We start from the raw sequence: 18,949 nt of genomic DNA, 5'->3' as shown, positions 1-18,949 counted from the left end.
AAAATGCAAACCATCTTTGTGGCGAGGAGCCTCAGTAGCAGGACATGAAAAAGTTTTAAAAAGTTCTCATTCTGCAAATGGAAGTACTGATTCCAGAGTGATAGTTTGGGGCTTCTTTTGTCATCCAAGGACACTTAAAACGAATGGAAGTATGCCCACTGACATAGACAGGCTTTGAATTCAGGCTCCATCCTCTTTCAAAAATAAGTCAAAATATTAAAAAAAAAGTCTGCCCAGTCAAGCCCGGGTAGGAAATGTGAGACAAGAGGACATTGAGAGAATGTCTGTCAAATTACAGGAATTAGGGAAATAGCCCAAACAATCACGAATGAAGATTATTTTGTGTAATTGTGTCCAAATACTAAATTCATACCCAACATTGCTTATCTCAAATTATTCCATGCTTGTATTGAACCGAAAAGAAGTTACGAGAGGTGATCATTTTGTGAAAATAATTTTAAGAAAGCATAGCCTCAAAACAAACAGCTTGTACAGTTTCCAATAGCTAACAGAAATATTTATTCTGAGTATCTCAATTCTAGTCCACTGTTGCCTAAAAAGAGAAGTATCGTGTATTTGAAATCTTCGTCATTATGATGTCCATTGTAAACAGCTATTTAGGCAGAACTAAAGCTACTGAAAGTGGTCTCCCAAAACTCACAGAGAAAGCTGACACGCTGTTCAGCTGGAAACAGCCTTCTTGAAGGAGAATTGATGTGAATCCTTTTGTAAAGGAGATCTGTGCTCTGAGCACTCAAAATACATCATAGAATACTAATCACACTACTTCCCAAAGCAAAAGAAAAATAAAAACGGATAGAGTGCATCACTGAACTGAGAATGGTACATCTCTTTGGAGACATTTCAGGGGGGGGAAAAAAAGGATGCCTGCCTGCATCCTTATCTCTATAGACTTAAAGAAGAACCCTGAAACAGTATAGCATAAATCTTCCATTTGTATTTTATGTTCCCCCATATGAGAAAGAAAGGACAGATCTCAGCCTGGGTAGATTAACACAGCTCCAGTGGAGTGAGGGAGACATGGCAGCAATCTCATCTTCTTACCCTAATGTGCTGGTGGAACTCGGAGCAGTGCAGGAAGAAAAGGTACAGATGAAAGATTACTGAAAAGAAAGCTGGAACTGCTTTGTTCTGTCTTTTTTCTGGAATCTGAGTTTCTCCCCCTAAAATAAAATAGCGGGGCTGCGTATCTCAGACAATGGATCAAACAGAAAGCACGCACCTCTTCAACCACGTGATGCAGAACACGTGCTGATTGAGGTGCAGAGAGTCACAAACGGGTCCAAAAAGCGCCGTTTGGCACGTCGCGTTAAAATGTTTCACCTTCGTCTTATGGAAGGGTAGCGAACTTCAGTATTAGGAATATTTCAAACATTTCTTTTCTCCCTAACACAAGGGAGAGATTGACTAATGGTCCCAGTGCTTTGAATCAAAATACTTGCTATACTTGTCTATATTGAAGTGCTGTAGTAGTAAAAATTGACTCTTTGATGCTGCCATTCTTTCCCTATAAAATGAGAAGCTCATAGGAGGAAATATATTGGCTCTGCATGTGGCCAGAAAAAAGAGTTTTCTTCCAATAGTTTTTTTCTTGGGTAAGACTTTTTATACTGTGTTTGACATTCTGAATTACATGATTATATAGTGTAAGACTCCAGCAACATTTTGTATTGTAAAGATGGAGATGCTCAGCATTTTGCCAGATGCCAAGTGATATTCTGATATTTCTATCTTCTCTTTAAACGGAGTGACAGTCAGCATATTCACAATGAAGCCAAGACAATCTGCTATCAAGTTACAGTAGTGATATTTTCCCTGTTGAAGATCCCAGAGCTTGTTGGAATAAAGCTCCTTAAAACTCAGTGTCTGGAATAGCTCCAGCTCGAATTGCTCTCTCTGTAATATAATTTTATATTTGTGCCAGTCTAATAAGTAGATCACTGGGTAGAGGCTTTTGTAAGTAAGTCTATACGTACTGCACCATTTCCTGGCTCGGTGCTCCAGTGTGTTGCAGGCTGTGTGCAGTGGGGGAGGTGCCAGAGCTGATCAAGCAGTGTAATTTTATACATTACTGAATCAGTGCAGGAGAAACCTGGAGGGACAAAGCATCATCTTCTCTTTGGACTGCACTGTAAAATCCTACAGCTCTCTCAGCCCAGCCATGCTCTGATACATTTTTTCTCTCCTTTTTCTGATTTTGGTGTGAATGATAAAGTGATCTGATGATGGCTCTCGTTATGGAACCTATTAGCAAGTGGACGCCCAAGCAGGTAGTGGATTGGATGAAAGGTAGGATCCTTTATTCCCCTGTATTGTCTGTACTTTGGGTCCTTGCAATTTACAGATCTGCTCTTGTATCCTTTGTTTTGGGAAGAGTTTATTCAGTTTTAATAATCCGTATGCTGCTTTGCACAGTAGTTTTTAAAGACACGACTGAGGAGGGAGGCTGCTTAAGCTGTGCAGCATGTTGTTGGAATTTCTGCTGGGAAGTGAGCAGGGATCAAATGCATTTGTTGGTAAATGCAGACGTAAAGTGTTTGTGTCTCATGGCTCCATTATGCATTGCACAGTGTAACGTTATTATGTTTGGTTGCTTTAAATTTGCCCTGATTAGGTCTGTTTTGCTCACATTGGGTGATCTGATGCAGTGGCTGTGCAGCACTTGTGTGTAGTTTAGGGTACCAGAAGGAGCGTAAGGTGCCGGTGACTGGACTGAGGAATTCTGCTCCTTTAGTGACATGTCCTGATTCGTTCAGGCTTCCCAGCCGCTCTTGCTCGTGCCGCTGCTGGGTCTGACGCACCCGCGTCCCCGTCCGTCGCTGGTACCGTGGACAGTGCAGCCCGTGCCGTGCGTGGGGCGCGCAGGGGGGACGCGCAGGGCTGCGCACGGCTTCGCTGGGGAAATTCTTCCCGAGATCTTGACAGGAATGACGATTTCCCTGCACATTCACAGTTTCACAACACAGCCCTAAGCTGTGACATGTTTTGCCTTACAATGCTCGGCTGTGCTGCAAACAGATTGGCTTGGATGGGAGGGTGAAGAATTGTTTGTGATGATAAGTGTGTGAGATTTCTCCAGAGTGTGGAAAAATGTATTTCCACAGAAGGATGCATTAGTGTTGTTATACGTTGCCTCTGCTGAGCTGTCTGTCTTAGAGACAAATCATTTCTGCTACAGGGGATCTCCATTACATAAGGAGAAGAGGTGCAAATGTTGTTTGTACGTTACTCATGGCAATAATTTCTGTAATGTGATTACTGAACTTATTGGAGGGTTGAATTGGACGCCTGCTATAACATCCTTAAAGCTTGCAAAGTATTATCATTGATAAGGGAATGGCTTCAATTTCATTTTGCTGAGATAATGTCTCCATACTTAACTGAAATTGGGCTGTTTAGGTGCTTATCAGACACATTACAGTTATGAGCAAACTATTCTTTTACAAGCACACAGTATTATGAAGCTAATGGTATCTAAGGGAATGTATGTAGTTTGTTTCTCAGGTGTTTGTGAACTCAGGTTAATTGGGAAGTCTTAAGCAGGTCATTGGGATGGATCCCGAAACCATTAGATATAGGATTGATTCCCATACTCCAGTGTCATTACTTGAAATCAATTCCTAATGTACGTGCAGAGGAGAGTTTTCTGATCCACACCTTTATTTTCAGTACGTAAAAGATTTTAAAAGTGGGCAGATCGTCATGCTATTTTAACTCATTACTTGAATTATAATGTAGATTAAATGTCAAAGTGTGTATAATACTTGTTGCTAAATTTAAAAATCCTTCCTGCTACTTTTTTCTTCTGTTTGATGTAAACTAATTACATCTTGGGTAACATTAATCCATAACGTGTGTAGTGCATACCATGGGAAGCAAGAAGGTCATCCAAACAAAACATTTTTAAATGTATGGAGTTGCCCGACAGTGAAATTTCTATACAAAGACTGCAGACTGCATCCGTAGGGACGTCTGGAGTAGACAGTATTGTCAGTTGTGTGCCTCTGGGCTTAAGCATAACTAAGTACAATGCGGTGAACACTGAAGTAGTCACAAGACAGGTATTTTCCTTGGTAACGCGAGTGCTACAGATCCACAAACAGTAAAGTTGCACATTTGTCCATTTTTACCATGCTAATATCACAAGCCCCTTTTTATCCCGGTGTTTGCCTTTACAAATGCATACTTCAATCGTAGCCGAAGAAAAGACCTAACAAACACACACAAATGGAAGCATACCAGAATTAGCTTAAAACTACTTGTAAATCCCTTACTTTACAAAAATTGCCCAGTTGTGGCCACTGTTTACCTGTAATTTACATACATTCTGCATGGCAGCTCCATTAGCTATAGCCATTCTGCTGAATAGCTGTTTATGCGTTAGAGAGGCTGAAGGTCTGCACGGGTAGTACCAGTCAAGTGATAAGGTAGCTTTTATGTATGTCTTCTATACTGAAAGGTACACTTTGACAGCATTAAAAGATATAGGAAAGACATTTTAGAAAAATTACCACGCTATGAATGTGGAACACTATCTTTGCTATAGAAAGCAACATGTTAATAAACAATGTAACAAATATTGCAAGTGTAATATACCTTTTTTTTGGCTTAAAGATACGTAGTCAATTAGCTTTATTTGTAAAGGTTGTGAATTCTAACATATTTCATAGGAAAATGATAGTAATATGTCTTTTAACTTGAATTTATCATAATTATTTAAGGTAGCATAACTTTCTTTTAAAAACTGTTAGCAAAGTACATGTTTTGAAATTAGCTAGCAGTAGCAGCAACATCAAATAATTGAAGAGAAGATGGAAGAAAGCCACAAAAATAATGTTAATAGTTTGAGACCTGGCTACCCAGACTGCGTCTTGCTTACAGTGTGCTATTACCAGAAGCAGCTGTAGCCTGAGCCCCAACCAAGAGGAGACATCCTTCTGTTCTTTTCCTTAAGGAAATGTTACTTGCCAAAAAAGTAAAAATTGGTAGGCTTTAAGGAACATTATTATGACAAGTTGGCATCTTGTGTTTATCCCCAGTTCCTTTCTCGGGAACGCATTCAACTGGAATTCAACTTGGGAACTGCATCTGATGGTGTGGACAACCTGAAAAGGCCATGCGAGTCTTTAGAAATTGATTCTTGAGGCTTATAGAGGTTCTAGAAGTTAAGGCTCCAGATACCTTTGTGTTAAAGAAATCATCTTTCTACAAAAATATTTTGTTAAGTTTAGCAAATGCACAGCAGAAGGCACTGTGGTTAAAAAGAAAGTTTTCAAAGGAGCAGAAAACATTAATTGTGAAGGTATTTTTAACAACAGTTTTCAGTCACTATTCCTTTTTTTTCCCAAATTTTCCAAAATTTTAGATTTCTCTAGATGATTTTCACTTCAGAAAACAAGCAAGTATTTCTCCTGCTATTTACCCATTTCTTAGGTAACTTAAATGTTTTCCTGGGGATACGTACTATGGACCCAAAAGGTACTTTAAGAGAAAGAACTTTGCCTTGCTCAAATTCCATTGTGGCACTGTTGGAAAACAATTATTACCCATAAAGCTTGCAAGTACATTAAGAATCCGAGTAGTTTTCAAACTTGGTCAGTTTTTCCTTTGATTAGTTTTAACATACTAACGTGAGTAAATGACAAACTGCACTTCAATATTTACATCTTTAATGCTTCTGCCTGGAGCCTTTGAATGCTTTTTGGCCCAGGAACCCCTGCACTTACTGTGAAACTTGCTGACACTTTGCAGTTGCAAACACATCGTCAGAGCGAGCACTCCGAAACCAAAGGCCATCTGCTTTAATACGTATGCAGGCACTATGGAAGGTAATCCTGTACAGAACTTGGGGGTTTTGGGGGGCAGAGGGGAGGTACGATGTCCTACTCCTGACTCTTATTTGCACTTAGTACAAGCATGATAGTTTGTGTTTTCACTGTAAGTAGAATCTAAAAGGTATTCTTTGTACTTTTACAAATAACAGCATTGAAGATTTTGTACTTCCTAAGTGAAGCAGTTTACAAGTAGGTCATTTAAAATGTGAACTCATTCACAGTGAAGTGACACCTCTGTCCAAATAAATACTAACTTTTCAAAACAAGCCAATGAAATGAAATGAAATACAATGCAATGAAGTACAGCTGTGACTTTCAGAGAATGGAATGTTATTAAGCAGCTGAAAATTAAAATAGGAAGCCAGTTATTTCTTAAGTACCTGTAAGTAATAACTCCACATGGAGTCAGTTATTCAAAGTCTTGGGGACTGACAGTAAGGTTTGCCTGCCAAAACAGCCTGCAGTGGTGGTTTCTCTCATAATGAATGCTCAGCTTCAGATACTCATTTCAGAACTGCAACCCATTTTTTCCCCTTTAAATCTAGAATTTCTCCACTCTCAACAGGAGATGCAGACATGAAAAAATAAAAATTAATTCAGTTGGTAAACTGATTAACTGTGCTGCACTGATCCTGTGCAGAATAATTATATGTTTAGCTGAAGGGTTTTCCTTAGCATGTAATTCCCTGATTTCAAGCTGGCTCATAAAAGAGAAAGGAAGGGAGGGAGGGGAGAGCTGAGAGCAGGGAAGCTGATGACGTGAGTGGACTTGTTAGCATTCATATCACGCAGGGCTCCGGCAAACCCCTTCTCAGTCTTCTTTTGCTTTTCATTAGATCACTACCTGATCTGTAGCAATATGTCATAACCAGGGAGTCTCCTCTATTTGCAGAATGTAATATATAAAATCTTAAAGAGCGTACTGGAGACACAGCTAAATATTATGATCTACTGCAAAAGCAGCCTTATAGGTACTGAGCTGGAGGATACTTAGCTTTCTTGATCCCCTTTCATGACCTTAGAATCCCATAACGCAAGAACTTGACTTCACAAGATACAGTTTGAAACTTGAGTAGATAACCCAGGTCATATCTTATTCAGAAAAATGTTGGGTTTATAACATCTTTTCAGTTCTTTCTGAAGACAAATAGGTTTGGAAGAGAATGGAGATCCACAGAGATGCCCTCAGAATTAACGTTGAATTTTCAAGCAGTTCTAAAGTAAAGGTTTCATCATTTTCCTTCTACTCACCAATTTCGAAACTGAAACAATTTACTGTTGTGGCTCCCCGTTGGACTACTGTGTTCCACTAGTACCGCATTTCCAGTTGTCACTAGGAAGTCACTGAATCAGAATTGTCTGCAATTCCTCTCTGATTCCTCGTACAAGTTTCAGACTGTCATACTTTTTAGTAATACATTTTGGCAACAACTACCCTGTTGAATGTTCTAAACTAACTGCTTTAAAAGGGCCAGAAGAGCACACCTCAAAGTTGACTACTTTGCAATTTAAGTGGTTAAGATCAGATTTCAAGAAGCGGGTTCCTAGTATTAGGTACAGTTAAGCAGTGGATAAGCTGTCTGGGCAGGTTTGGCCGTTTCCTTTGTAGGAGGGTTTGGACACACGTAAGAGGAGCTCAGACAAACGTCCCTCTGGAACGGTTCATGCACCCGGCCTGTCCACAGCAGGATGGCCTAATGTCTTCTCAAGGCTTCTGCCCGTTCAGACAAGATCTTGTGATGGTTTCTTGCATATGTGTGACTCTCATCTTTGAAACACGTGAAACGGTCCCAAAGAGATTATAGCTCTAGCTTCCTTCTGGATATTTCATGGTTTATATTTTCCAGAATGCCCGTGTGAGAAGGCTATCCTGGCTGCAGACATAGGCAGACACCTGGGATGAATCAGAGTTTCAGATATTCGGAGAACTAATGTCAATGGGAAGACTGGATTAGGGGGGCGACTACAACTTGGGTAGGAGAGAATATGAAAAAATCATACACAAACTGTAATCCAAAAGTTCAGGATCTCAGCTCACTGTGTCTTGGAAGAGAAGTCTAGCACAGGTGAGTTGCTCTCTCATTACGAGTAAATATGATACGAGGATACATTGGATTTTTCTTTATTCTCTTTCCTTTAATTTTTTACTTTCTCTTTAATTTTTTAATTTATCTTCCATTGTCTTGATTTTCTTTAAATTCTTTTTACTTCTCATTTTCTTCTAAAATATTTGCATATCACTAAGAACTAGTATTTATAAAAGTTACTGGCCACAAGACCTGGCAAGCATGTCATGTTTTTGTTATCACCTATGGTACACAGGGAAAATTAAAGCAGATGCAGTCAATACTGACTATAAATTGTAAGTAATACAGGTATATGTATAATGTTTAGACATAGCAGGAAAAATATTTAACTCTAGTGAAAGCCTAGCAAAACCAAGTCAGAGATAAAGTATTCCAGATCCAATCAGTACTCTGTTCCAAATGTCTAAAGTTCAAAAATCTTAATGCTGTATTTTACAAGAAGCTAACAGCGTAGCCTCCTGAGAGCAGAAGACATGGTATTCATCAGAATTTCAGCATCAGAAGCAAATATATACCCATTCCACTTCTGCTAACACTTTACAAGATCCCCGTTCCTTTCAGCTAAGAGGTTAAGATACACAGAGCTCAGAAGACTGGCAGGATAACTAAGACCCAGTACCCTCAAGGCTTTAACTACCATCACTTTTAATTCAACCTGTGCACCACTGGCAGCCTGGACAGACAACAAAACATTTTGCTGAGTCCATTACTCCATTTTCTGCCCTCCCGGTAATGACACAGCCATATTTAGTGTCATGGCAAGCTGACCTACAAGCTGAGCAGAGTATTGTACAAAGGCCTCCATATATCAAGCCTAGCTGTAACGTTCCATGGAAATTATTTGGCCAAGGTATTTCTGCATCCCTATCATCTTTCTGAAGACCAATTAAAACCAGGTCTATATATCTCCCAAGAACTGACTGGATTAGCACTATCTCCATAAAAGATTTCAGCAACATTTAGCAATTTAATGGTCTATATTCATTATCTGGAGATTTAGGGATATGTTCTAAAATGTTCCTATCTATAACACAGATACATTCAGACCTTTTAAATAAATGTAATTCTGCTTGCAGAGAAAAGTCTGAGCTGAATGAATGTCTCTCAAGTCACATTTATCAAGCGTTAACTAATCTTCCAGGTCATTACATAAAGAAATCTATTTTATTGTCTTGAACCTTAATATAAGCAGCCAGACACAACTGTCATGCGTTGCTGTATCTTGTAACCTTACCATATGTTCTTAAGACACGTGATGCAAAATCCCCAACTTTCTTCAAATTCTGACCACTACAGCGAGAACACGGTGGCAATGCAAATTCAGAAGAGCTCAGCCTTCTCCAGATCTCCATTCTTTCACACTGTATTATATTAGGAAGCAAAATTCAGAATAAATTGGATCCTATGGGTGACACTTTCAGATCACGTTAAGTGAGTCACTGTATGTTAAGAAACTTCAAAGATACTGGGTCCTGCTGAGCAATAATATACTTTCATGGTTTCTTCCCAGACATAATCCTGACAACACTTTCTTGCCCTCCTAATTCCTGATTCTAAATTTTTCCTTGCTTTGGCAGGAATGACACCAACACATGTACCATCACACTGAGAACTCTGTGTGTAACACCTCAGAGTTACTTTTACGAGTTTATAAAATGTATGTTTCTTAGAAAAATAGCAGAACATCTCTGTGTTACAGTATTTCTGGCTAAGTTGGAAAGCAGTTTTAGAAACATTACACTTTTTGCAAAAAAATACATTATGAGTAGGATTTTAGTGTATGCCAGCAAAACACTGTCTAGATGGTGGAGTGTCAGGCAAAGATCTGTTCCAGTTCCTACATCTCAAAACCAGTGGGAAGGCAGTTGAATGCTTTCTGGGTCTGTCTTCAAGGCAGTCTCCTAAATGTACACTATGGGTCAGATGGACGCTTCATGTCCTTGAGTAAAGTAATATTCCTACCAAATGAAATTTCCATACATCTCTTTCTGACAGGTTTAATGTCTTGCATTTCTATTTGTAATGAAGGAAAAAATGCATGAGGCACAATAAATATTACAACGCTTGCATATGCCAGGAAAGTAAAAAGTATGTTAGTTTGTCCTGAGGTGTTTTGCAAAATTGTTTTAACACCTACAAAGGTTTAAAAACTAAAAAGGAAAGAACTTATCCTTTTAATGCCATTGTTTCTGAGAACAGCTCTCCTGCCATGCTGACAGACATGGAGGTTGTAGTTGAGATTAGTGACACTTGATATTAAATCAAGTATTGTACCTAGTGAACTACAATAGTATAGAATAGTATAGAATAGTATAGAATATTGCTGAGCAATAATATACATTCATCCTCTCCCCCAGAATAATTTTGCAGATATCTTCTAAATGCTACTTTTGTAGTTCAGGGTTTTTACTAAACACAAAACTTTCCCCCCTTCCCTGATGCCATTATAGTGATGACAGATGAGTGGGAAAGATGGAGCTTGGTGAGTTATCATTATAGGATTCAGAAGGAGGAAAAAATTGTAAGGTTTTATTTGTGAAGATCTCTAGTGACGAATCAAAATGAAATTACTTCTGATTAACTAATACTCAGACAGCTCCTAACAGGGATTCTTGTTGACCTTCTATAGCAATGCACTCATAAGAATTCAAGGCCAATGCAATGTTTGGTTTTTCCTACTCAAATTCTCCGTCAACTGTTTTCCAGTAAAAATGAATTATAAAAAGACTGTGGTGCATTTTAGTTATAACGTGGGTGATGTGTTTAAAATAAAAATGTAACAGACAATAATTTTACAAAATACATTCAGCTTTATTCCCTGCAAACGTGCCTACCTTTTTCATTCTAAACATCATACAAAGCCTAGAAAAATTCTATAGATTTCAGGAGTTCTTAATGCAGAAATCATAACTGTACTGAAACTACTACAACTATAGAAAGGATTAATTTGACACATCTGCTTTTCAGTTTACATGGAGAACTACCTCTGTTTGAGTTAAGACAGACAGTACTGTCATCAGCCTGACAACCCAGACATAGCAATTATCACTTCAATGAAGAGCATGTTACAGCTCTCTCTCTTTATCAGCTTCCCCTGTTCTCTTTTCATCTCTCTCCTCTTGTTTATTCATATTGTTCTCTAGCGGTGTGTTTCTCGCCTTCTTCATAATCAGATGGAGAGTAAGCGTCAGATTGTGAAGCAATTCATTCATTTAACATTAAAAAATTCTAGCTCTGGCCTTGTATATCTCAGAGAGTAGAGGGATGCAGCGATTTGGAAGTGAACTGCATCCAAAATTCAGGAGAAGGCAATGAAGGGAGAGCAATGGGAGAAACGAATGGAAGAAACAATGTGGGGATGATAAATTCCTCTTCTCCCCTCTGCCCAGTATTCTCTGATCAGTGCCCAGTCCTGCATGGGAGTTTTTACTGTGCCGCAGTACAGAGTTCAGGTGGCATGCTAAATAACGCAAAGCTCAGCTGCTGTACCATGCTGTCTGTCCTGAAATGCAAGTATTTCTACTTTTTCAAAACTTCATTTTCAAAATAACAAAGACATGTCCATACTAAGCATTAGCAGATAACAGGAACGAAGTGACAATATCAGCAAGCTTTGATCTCAAGCTTGGCAAACCGAGGGTGCTTCCGTATGTTGCAAATGTGTGCAATTCCATCAAAGTATTCTTTTATAAAGAAAGGATTACCGTTTTGACAGCCTCAGATTAATTAGAGCAAGTTGAAATCCACCTGCTAGAGAGCCATAGCACAACTTCTCGTAGCTTTAAGGTGCAGTTGGAAGAGGGCATATATTGATGTTTCATTGATTCTACAGTAAAATCGCCTGTGAATATCAAGGATGCTTCTAACTTCTCTTTCAGACTATGAAATGTTCCTTCCCTGCAAGACATGGGGAGGTAGTTCAACAATGGTATCTATTTATGAAATTCTTTGCAATGGATAGGAACATATCTCAGACAAGATAGGAATGTGCTGCAGTGGGCACATTCCTAAAACCAGGAAAGACATGCGTAGGCATCTGTTATTTGTACTCAGTACGAACAAGGAGCTAATAATGAAAATGTCCTAAATTACAGAACACTAAGGAGAGATTTTAATTGCCCATTGTAAAGAGATTTTAATTGGTCATTGCCAAGTCACACTGAGAAATTTCCTTAGTTATACAGAAAACAACCTTATGGTTTACAGAGGAAAAGGACATTCAAAGCAGAGAAAAAACCACTTTGAACCTTGCATTTGAATCATATAGTTGGAGGGAACAGGTAGAGTAATGTAAGAGGAGTTCAGAACTAAGAGAGAAGTTTAGAATGTTCGCTACTTCAATGTCGTATAAAAAAGAAATGGATCCACTTAGTGCAGCAGCTCGGAGATGCTGTATTTCCAGAAATAAATTTTGGAGAATGAAAAGAACTAGTGAATGATCCATCAAAAATACAACAAATAATGAATCTAAATAATAAAACAGAGAAATTATAACCATAAGTAGAGAGACAGGAAATGTTCACATAGGAAATAAAAAGGCAGATAAAGGGTAAGTTAAAACAATTCTAATTTTCTTAGGAAAATGGAGGAAAACACTTCTCAAGACTTCAAAAGTGGACTTAAAAACACTAGGAAATGTGCTGAGGAAACAGTCACACACTGAAAGAAAGATACACTGGGGCATCTTATTAGCTTTCTTGTTTCTCTGATAATTCTCAGAACAAATTGTCAATAGCTTTTGCGTTAGCAGCAGCAATCGTTATTTGCATATCAGCAGTGAGGAAATACTTTAACTAGAAACCAAATTGCTCAAAAGATCATTCAATGACAGTGTTTTAATTCAATCTCTGAATCATTCCGAAAGCCATCAATATCACTTAGAATGTGAAAAAAAGCTTTCCTATCCCTTATTTATTGTGGGTTGCTCTTTGCGTGTTCTCTCTGCTGTTAAGTTTCATAAATTTTATGTATGCACTACTTCTGTAATTATTCATTAATAAGGCCTCCTTTATGAGGTCCTCTATTGTCAAAATAGCATGTTTTATTCTTAAAATATTTTGTATATTTCCATTTTCTTTTATGAACCACTTTTGCAATAAAAGGATGTTGATATATGAGGAACCCTGGCATTTGGAATGAATTAATTCCACATAACCCTTGGCATTTTTTCAAAGGCATTGGTTTTCTAAGGTATTTAAGTATCTTATGAATGTCTTCGATAGGTTTCCAGCTTCCATGTCATACGTCCAGGCAGAAATTCCATGTGAACCAAAGCTGTCTGGTTCTTCTGTGTAATGTCAGACTGGCCTGCTGATTGCCGGGCATACAAAATTATTCACTCCAGTGCCTTTTTTTTTTTTTTTTCCTTTGCCATCTAATTTCATATTTGATTTGAATTGCTGGAATTCTCATAAAATGTATTCTTTCAAATCTCATTAATATCCTATCTTTTGAGGGGAAATGATAGTATTTCAATTCTTGCTTGCAAACTGGTAAGCTCTCACATAAAAGGACAATGTCACCAGCAAAATTAAACCTTATAGAATACTGCTAAGCCATGTTAATGCCTGGAACAGTCTGTATTTGTTCTCATAAAGAAGCACACAACAATGGTGAAAGTGCAGAAGCAAATAAATTGCATCTATGGTTAACCATAGATAACCATAACTTGCATTCATGCAAGCTTGTGTTAACATTATCTATGCAAGCCACACCTTGCTAGTGTCCTCGTGCTTAAGAAAGTTTCGTTACGATGAATAAGGCAATAATTATTTACAAAATTCATAAATTCCATAAAATACTAACATAATTATTATAATTTTGTAGCAGCTCAAGATATACCGGAATGTATTACGGTGTGTCTATTAGACCATCACCAATTCTTATGGAGCCAATGGCTTTCTCTACTCCACAGCTACCATCCCCAAAACATGATAATGAAGCTCCATGACTAAGCATTCCCTAAATGATAACAGAATTTGCATTTTTTGGTTTTGGTGCAGAGAAAGAGCACAGATTTCTCAGAAAAAAAGAACCATTTAGTGGATATGTTAGAATATTGGCCAACTTCTTATTCTGAAAAAGGACATTTTGAAACAGGAATTGTGGTTCTTTGGAGAGTTAAAAATAAACAAGGTTTCTAAATTACATCCAAGAAGTACAGAGGAGTTTGAAGGTAAGCTTATTTCATGTTATTTCAGTCTGAAGGTCATCTTACCACTTTCTGTAGTCAAGATTATTCAGTAAACTTGATTTATATGTGTAGATGACCAATTGTGCTCTGAGATAAATTCACGTGATGCTGCAGAATTATTGGAAATTGTGTATTTGAAGAAAGCATGTGGTCTTCCCTTAAGGTCCATCCCACAATCTCTTTATCTGTAATAATCTTAGGAAAGGGAAATTGTCTGAGATTTTTACTGAAAAATTAGAAATTCAATAGTATTTATAGACTATGGATACACCATCATCCGTGTTGCTTTCAATCCCAATGACTGTCAATACCACTTGTACAGTAAAACAGAACAAGAAGAGCATGTTTTGTTATTAATTTTTCTGCAATAGATATCCTAAAGCTAACTGAAGTTGAGCTCATATTAGTGAATCTTGCATACAGGTAAACAAGTCAGTCTAGTAAATGAGACACAACTATGTGAAAATAAATCCATTATTACAGTGTAGCATTCTTTATACAGAAGTGCCAGTATATCTTGCAGACTGGCTGTTCTGGGTAAGCTAATAAAACTGATCAAGCAGTATAATTAGGAAATATTCTCAAAGGACACTTTAGATCACAGTACAGTCATGCACTGGTATATTCTAATTTTTTGATTTAAAATTTATAGTGATCTACCAAGAGTTCTCTTGATAGAACCAACTAACAGCTAGCAAAGAAGCAACATTTATTAAAGCCATGCTTATTTCCAATGCTCATTATCTTCCATTTTGCCTCTGTGCAATTTCTGTTTCCAGCTCCTGTGTTTTAACTCATTGGTGTGACTCTAAAAATCAATAAATGCCTACAGACAAGGAGAACAGTAACAGGAGCTGAAAAAACCCTACCTAGAAATCCGTTGAAAGAAGACATAGTAATCTAGTGCAGTTATGGGCAAATGTAAGTATGTCTTCTGATAAAAAATACATAGGCAATTACACAACTGCAGTTGTAAATGGAAGTGAAAAGTACTGCTTATATACAGATGCACTGGCACTGGTTTGCAGATCCATCAGAATGAAAATGCATATGCTAATGTAAAGGTAAATATGATGTTTATGATTGAAAAAATGATCATTTTTCTGAATCTGTATTGAACGAAGTCATCATGGTAGCATTTCTATTTTTACACTGATGAAAGTACATGCTAACGTGATCTAAACTGAGTTTCCAACAGACTGAGGTGATAGAAAGCAGTGAAAATGCTTTGAAAAACTGTTAAAACTTGTACCCTTATCCACCGCTATTGAAAGCTAGAAGGCAGATTGCACTGTCTCTTCTCACTCTTTGGATTGCGTGGTTCACTTCTGTTTTAAACCACAGTCACATTTCAGTCCACAGCTGGCATTTCAGTTAAGGATAACATTGTCCTTGTGCAGCTTTTACAACAGAGTTTAAAACTTTGGAGATGAGAGGCGCTATGTAAAGGCAGGATCATTATTAGCATCCTGCTGCTTGTTAGGTTCTTGTCTTTTTCAGATCAAGTAACCTGGAACAAAGCCGTATTTACTATCAAAGAGTAATGGCAGCCTTATATACATTGTGGACTATTAACTTTTTTTAGGCTCTGGTGCCTCCCATATAGCAGTATTTCAACAGAAAACTGTGCTGTTGCATGGTTCAGGGCATTTTTGGATTGCTAAAGAGAATGCCCAGAGTGACAGGCAGAGTTGGTAGGGACTGAAAGAGATATGAGAAGTTCAAACCAAGTATGATGCAGATAAAGGTTCTGAGCTTTGCAGGTAATAAGTATTTCAAGAGCAACAACTCTTAAAAGTGACAGGGAGACACGGTGAAATGCAGAGAAATGGCAGTTATTACCGTTAGCATCTGTAGCACATGAAAGTTATAACCTTTCCTTTTGGGTGCTTGCACTTTGGAATCACAGTCATTGCTCCGCAGTGCAGGGAAACGGCTTCAGGAAAGAAGATCTGGCTAGCAATGGCTTCACTGGGGAAATCGCATCTTCAAGACGGAAACATTTTTCTGCACACATATAGCCCATTAATCAAGGGAAAAATTTGAAGCATACTATTCATCATATTTTCTGTGTTTGGATTTGAAGTGATGAGAATCAAAATAATGATCTTGACTAGTGTTATTAAGCAATATGAAATTGTTTGTCTGAAGGAATAAATACGATTGGGCCTGTGAAGGTTCAGACATCTGGTACAAGCATATGGGTTGGGAATCATTAGCTAATTGTTACAAAAATACAACAAAAATGTCTTTTTAATGATAGAATCGAGGCCTTCAGGAGGACTGCTCCATGTGCTTCCCTCTTGAATGAAAGCTCCTTAGTGTCCCTGTTATGCCTCGCAGCTCTCCGAAAGCATAGGCAATGCTTGTCAAGTTACTGAGTTTACTTATTTTGAAACATGTTCAAAGTAGAAAATAACTTACACATCTATTGTCAAAACTAATTTTCAGAAAATGTTTTATGTTGTATTGATTTTTGTGTGGTAAATTGTCTTCTCTTCTAAATGTGTGTATGTGTGGATTCATATTGCACTGCAGTGGCAAGACTTGGTATGAATTTACTTGGTACGAATGTACTGACAGAAGTCTCGGTACAAACGCTCAGGTGTATGCTTAGAAGATGTAAGTGGGTATGGGACATAATGTACAGCCACTGTATTTTGTGTGGTCCAGCAAGAAGTCTAGTGAACAGGGGAAAAGACAAACGAGGTGATAATTCTGGCATGGCCCCGAGTCTTCCCTGCTAACTTGAGTCGCTCCTGCGGCCACGCTTTCCACTCCTTGTGCATTTAGAGAGCAACCTGTTTTGCTGAAGGGACTACCTCTTATTACGAGTACATGCAGCATGAACGTCACGAATCTTGATTCAGTAATACGTATCTGATGATTCTTCACCTGATGATACTGTGTTGAGTTATCCCCAAGCCATGACGGAGAACCTTTTTCTTGTCTAAGGCCAAACAACCCTTACCCTATCTTTGATAGCTCACATACTAATTCATGCCCAAATATTAGCCAGAAATCGTATATGGAAACAAAATCACATAGTCCGGTCATCATAAGCCAAGTACGTTGTGAACCAGAGCCTATGGGAAAATATAATATTAATTCTCTGTCCTTTTTTTGTGTATTTTGGTTTCATCTTTGATTCTGTTAAGCTAAAACATCTTCACAATTTATTCAACAAATATGACTTGCTGCAATCTTCTTTATGCTAGTAATTTAAGAAAAAAAGCCTTGGGCTGCATAGGATTATTAACATTGAGAATGCCTGCTGTTTCTCAGGTAGTTGTCAGTTCAGCATAAGGAAAAAGCTAATTATTTTAAGCAGGTCAGTCAGGAAGAAATCTGAAATTCTACACAGCAGTTAGAAATCAGTGTCCATTGACTTTAGCTGAAATTTGCCACTGCAGAAATATGTGGCTGGAATAGAATCTATTGGTAAAAATACATACTGCCAGGATTTAACAATGTAATCTTATCAGGCTTGAAATTAAAGTAATGCATGCAAATTAGCTCCTTGATTTGCATTAGGATGAGGCTGAGAAGGATAGTGATGAAAACAAGAAGATGTGAATAAGAGAAAATAAATCAAAAGTATGTGGGTAGATATCCTCTTTCTTGATATAACAAAGTTTTTCTACAGGAAAAGCAGATAAGAATTATAGAAAACTTCTCAGACACAGGGCAAGAAATCCTAAGTAATTATACTATGATATATTCTGTATTTTTATAAAATATGTATTAATTTTAAAAGGCTTAAATTACACTTGGGGGTGTCAAATCCCTTGGAATTCAAAGGCATTTAAATACTACAGTCTATTTACTTATGTTAAAGAAACACTGCTAGATTAAAACCTCAGAAAATTCTATAAAAACTTTAATTTCCTGTATTGTGTGGTGCCAAAACAAATTTTAATAAAGTGAAATATTTTACTATCCAGTCTACTTTTTCCAGTGTTAAATGCTTAGCTTTGATATTTCATTTATTTTGAAGGATGCAACAGGTTAGACGATTTTACTTTGCAGCAGTTACAATGGACTTTTTAGTAATGACAGTATATACTTAGGAAAAAAAACACTTACAGAGATATGATGCCTCATTCTCCTATCACTCCTACCAATGTAAATCACTGGTCCATTTTCACTATGAATCACTGCATCCAACTCTTAATGGATATATGGATATATATGGTTTAGAACAAAAGGAATTCTTCCTTATTAAATGTAAAGGAAAGGCCACTTTAATTTTTCATATCAGATAATAAAAACTATTCACCTGCAAGTGACATCAACAGCACGTGCACTGAACGGTCCACTTAAATCAATGGGACTACCTCTAGAATAAGGTGCTATTTAGTATATTATTGTGTCTGTGAACAAACTCAACAAATCAATAGTGTTTGGTGGAACTGAAGGGCCCCAATGGCAAAGGCACTTTTTTATCTTTTTGAAAAATAATTAAGGTAAAATTTGTAGACTTGCTGAGCCAAAAACCATGTTGGCTCTGTGAACCTAAAAAGCTCTTGTGGTGATCATTTGTCTGTTCTTGTGTACCTGCAGACACCTATAGGCTTAGCTTGGCTGTAATCCCATAACTGATTTGAGCAGAAATTCCTTGACTCCAGTAAACTCTCATTTAATAGGGGGTTTACAGTTTTAGTAGATTTTTTTTCAGCTGTATTAGTTCACATTTTCACTGCTTCAAGAGAAGAGTCAGGTCCTCAGAGCTAAACTTGCATGTTAAACTATGCATTTGACATATGCTTTTTTTATTTGAATATACAGTACCTGAACATTCCTCTTAGAAAGAA

At 37.6% G+C, this 18,949-nt stretch overlaps 1 protein-coding gene across 1 annotated transcript in view; it reads left to right on the top strand.

Annotated features, from left to right (window-relative positions):
* The first annotated feature begins 2,194 nt into the window (after positions 1–2,194).
* LOC104012938 (connector enhancer of kinase suppressor of ras 2) overlaps positions 2,195–18,949 on the top strand; it is a 209,359-nt gene continuing 192,604 nt past the window's right edge. The window contains exon 1 of the mRNA XM_087749123.1: positions 2,195–2,310. Coding sequence (XP_087605249.1) covers positions 2,244–2,310 — 67 coding nt within the window. The 5' untranslated portion in view covers positions 2,195–2,243. The remainder of the gene's footprint in view (positions 2,311–18,949) is intronic.

Source organism: Nipponia nippon, unplaced genomic scaffold, assembly GCF_047370975.1.
Source record: "Nipponia nippon isolate SJK-2023a ecotype South Korea unplaced genomic scaffold, ASM4737097v1 scaffold_12, whole genome shotgun sequence".
Classification (NCBI taxonomy): domain Eukaryota; kingdom Metazoa; phylum Chordata; class Aves; order Pelecaniformes; family Threskiornithidae; genus Nipponia; species Nipponia nippon.
Note: the sequence above shows the minus strand (reverse complement) of the source record. Positions and strands in the feature narration are given on the sequence as shown.